This window comes from Dama dama, chromosome 32 (assembly GCF_033118175.1).
Source record: "Dama dama isolate Ldn47 chromosome 32, ASM3311817v1, whole genome shotgun sequence".
NCBI classification, from domain to species: Eukaryota; Metazoa; Chordata; class Mammalia; order Artiodactyla; family Cervidae; genus Dama; species Dama dama.
Window position 1 is genome coordinate 27,799,220 of NC_083712.1, and position 2,926 is coordinate 27,802,145.

The 2,926-nt window shown below is 37.7% G+C and overlaps 1 protein-coding gene across 1 annotated transcript; it reads right to left on the reverse strand.

Moving 5' to 3' along the window:
• Positions 1-434: 434 nt before the first annotated feature.
• Positions 435-2,011, reverse strand: LOC133050419 (AN1-type zinc finger protein 6). The gene has a single exon (XM_061134562.1). The coding sequence runs from the start codon at positions 1,844-1,846 to the stop codon at positions 1,220-1,222; it is 627 nt and encodes a 208-aa protein (XP_060990545.1). The 5' UTR covers positions 1,847-2,011; the 3' UTR covers positions 435-1,219.
• Between the last annotated feature and the right edge of the window lie 915 nt (positions 2,012-2,926).

Consider the following 2,926-nt stretch of genomic DNA (forward strand, 5'->3'; position numbering starts at 1 on the left):
GACAGGGTAAAAGCTATTCCTAGAAGACTGTAGTCAAGGAAATAATTTTGTGTAGGTCAGTCTCTTATGCTGATAAATAACTTGATCTAAAGAAGGGGGAAAAAATGTACAGTACTAACTACAAGTTGAATATAAACTATGATAGTTAATTTTTATTAAGTTTATGACTATCCAATATTATAATTAAAATAATGGAAAGCAATCTTTTGAGAAAATTCACTTAAAAGAGTTTTATAAGAAAGAACATTGGCAAGGCTCAATTTTTAAGACTTGTTAACTTAATCTGTGAAGCCCATAATTAAAAAACATTCAAAGACTAGGTATTTGCTTTTATTTTCTTACTATGAGCAAGAAGTCAAATATTTTAAAAAGTGAACAATAATGCTAAAAGTAGGTAATCTGAAGAGAGTAAAATCATATGTGAATAGACAATATTCTTATTTTTTTTTTTTTTTTTATGGTTTTCCTTTTTATTTAATCAAAGACTGGAGGATAAACATAAATACAGCACAATTACTTCAGATCATTCTTCATATTGTATACACACAGACCGATGAACATCATCTGAAAGAAACCTGCAGTCAGCAATGAAATGCGTACAGCTTTTCCTTCCCTCGCTCAAAAAAACTTAAAAACACACAAACTTAGAATCTCATCAGCACACACTCTCCTGTGACAAATGATTCAGACATAAATAGTGGGTGCAAAGAAACTATATGCTAACATATGTATAACCTTTGTTAAGGAAAAACAGAAGCAGCCATAATGATTAAGATACATTCAGTTACTGGTAACTAGCTGTGCCCTAAAGGACATTATCAAAACAGAAATCGTGCTGCAGAGAAAAGCTATATATACATACACAATGAGAAAATAAACTGCAAGATTAAAGCATGCATGTTTAATACTGGGAAAAATCACAGCCCTCCAAAATTTCTCCACATTTGTTATAAAAGCCCTCTGCACTCAACTAAAATTAAAATGATCTTAAAAGGATAATACTCGTAAAGTTTACTTTTTTCAGCCACAGAAACTGCAATGGAAATAAATGTTCAGAGTCATTTTCAAAACAAAAACAAAAATCTATTCTTCTGATGACATGTATGATTAAAGGTCTATGCAAGATACATTGCTCTACATTCCCAATGACTAGGAAAAAAAACCTCAAGTCAGTTTTTAGTTTGCAGATGGTCAAAGGATTTTGTATTCCATCAGGAGTTCAAATCTTCTGGATCTTTTCACCAACAACTACTGGATTTTCTTTTCTGATTTTCTCAGCAGCATCAGCTTTGTAATTGTAAGAGCAATTGTGTACATCTGAGTAACGGTGTACACCACAGTAAACATTTCCACACCGGCATTCAAACCCAGTAAGTCCCACTTTCTTTCTGCACATGAAACAGCGATTCTTTTTCTGTTTTGGTTTTTCAAGAGACTTGCTTTGCTCTTCAGATGCCTGCTGTGCCGTTTCTGATACGGAAGCTTGCAGGTCTTCTGTTTCAGGTATTGCTTTGTCCACAGATGTACTGTCCACTTGGGAAGACGCTACAGATTCTGATAAAAGTGACTGATTTGACACAGGGCTTGGCTGCATAGATGAAGCTGTTGAGTCTAGCGCTGACTGAGCCTCTGGGACACTACCGTCTGTGCACTGGACTGGTAAGGACTCAGACAGACTTGTGACAGAAGGCGCAGGTGGACTTATTCTACCATTACTACTATTCTGTCTTTGAAGATGTTCTTTATAGCACACTGAACACATGCCATTCGTACGAGGGTTTCCATAAAATCCGCAGCCAGTGGAACAAAGCATAGGCACTTGGCTGTGATTAGTTTCTTGAGCCATGTTCCTCTGTTGCACACCTGGCGGCGGCTCCCTCCGCCTGACGCGCTGCCTGCCGCCGCCGGTCGCCGCCGGTGAATGGGGACAGGTGAGGCCGCCAAACCCCTGATCGCTCCGGCCCCGCCGCCGCCGGCCCCTCCGTCCGCTGTTTATTAAACTTTTCTGTTTGGTTGTTCGGCCTGTGACGCGACTACGGGGCAGAGCTCCGCGATTCTATTCTTATTTTTTTAAGTAAGTTAATTATTCATATACAAGTGAGCTTCTAACTAAATTATCCAGATTTATAATACTTATTTATTATCAGGTGACATTTTTTCCTCTTTTCTTCCTTCTCTCCTTCCTTCTATAATTTATAATATGCAATGGGTTGATGGTGTTCCTCCAAAATTCATATATTAAAATCCTAATCTTTAATGTGATAATATTTGGGAGTGTAGACTTTTGGAGGTTATTAGATTATGCGGGTGGAACTTTCATGAATGTGATTAGTACCCTCATCAAAGGGACATCAGAGAGCTAGCTCGCTTTCTTCCTGCCATGTGAAAATACAACACAAAGTCCACAGCCTGCAACAGGAAGAAGATTTGTCAGACCTGACCATGCTGGCACCCTGATCAGACTTCCAGTCTCCAGAACTTTGAGGAATAAATTTCCATTGTTTATAAACCATCCAATTTATGGCATTTGGTTGTGGCAGCCTGAACTGAGTAAGATGTATTCATATTGAATGATTCCACTTACTAAAGATTGAAAACAAACATAGTCAGTCTATGGTGTTAGAACTCAAGATAGTGGTTATCTTTGCAGGTCATGGGGGTTATGACTGAGAAGCCATGAGTAGACCTTGGATGTTGATATATTCCTGTTCAATTGAACTTTTAATACAATTCTTGACATAGGCAGAGGTTACAATAATGGATTAATTTCATATGATTACTTCAGCTATATAACTTTGACTCAACACTTTTCTTTTTCTTGAGAATCTACTATGTACCTTATATTGAACCAGAATTTGGATTTAGGACATCACAGGTGACAGACACTGTCCCTATCATCAGGGATGGTACACTCTAGTAGTGAGAA

Bases quoted from the DNA above. Each gene is read 5' to 3' on its own strand.
- LOC133050419 (XM_061134562.1), bottom strand. From the start codon at position 1,846: ATGGCTCAAGAAACTAATCACAGCCAAGTGCCTATGCTTTGTTCCACT.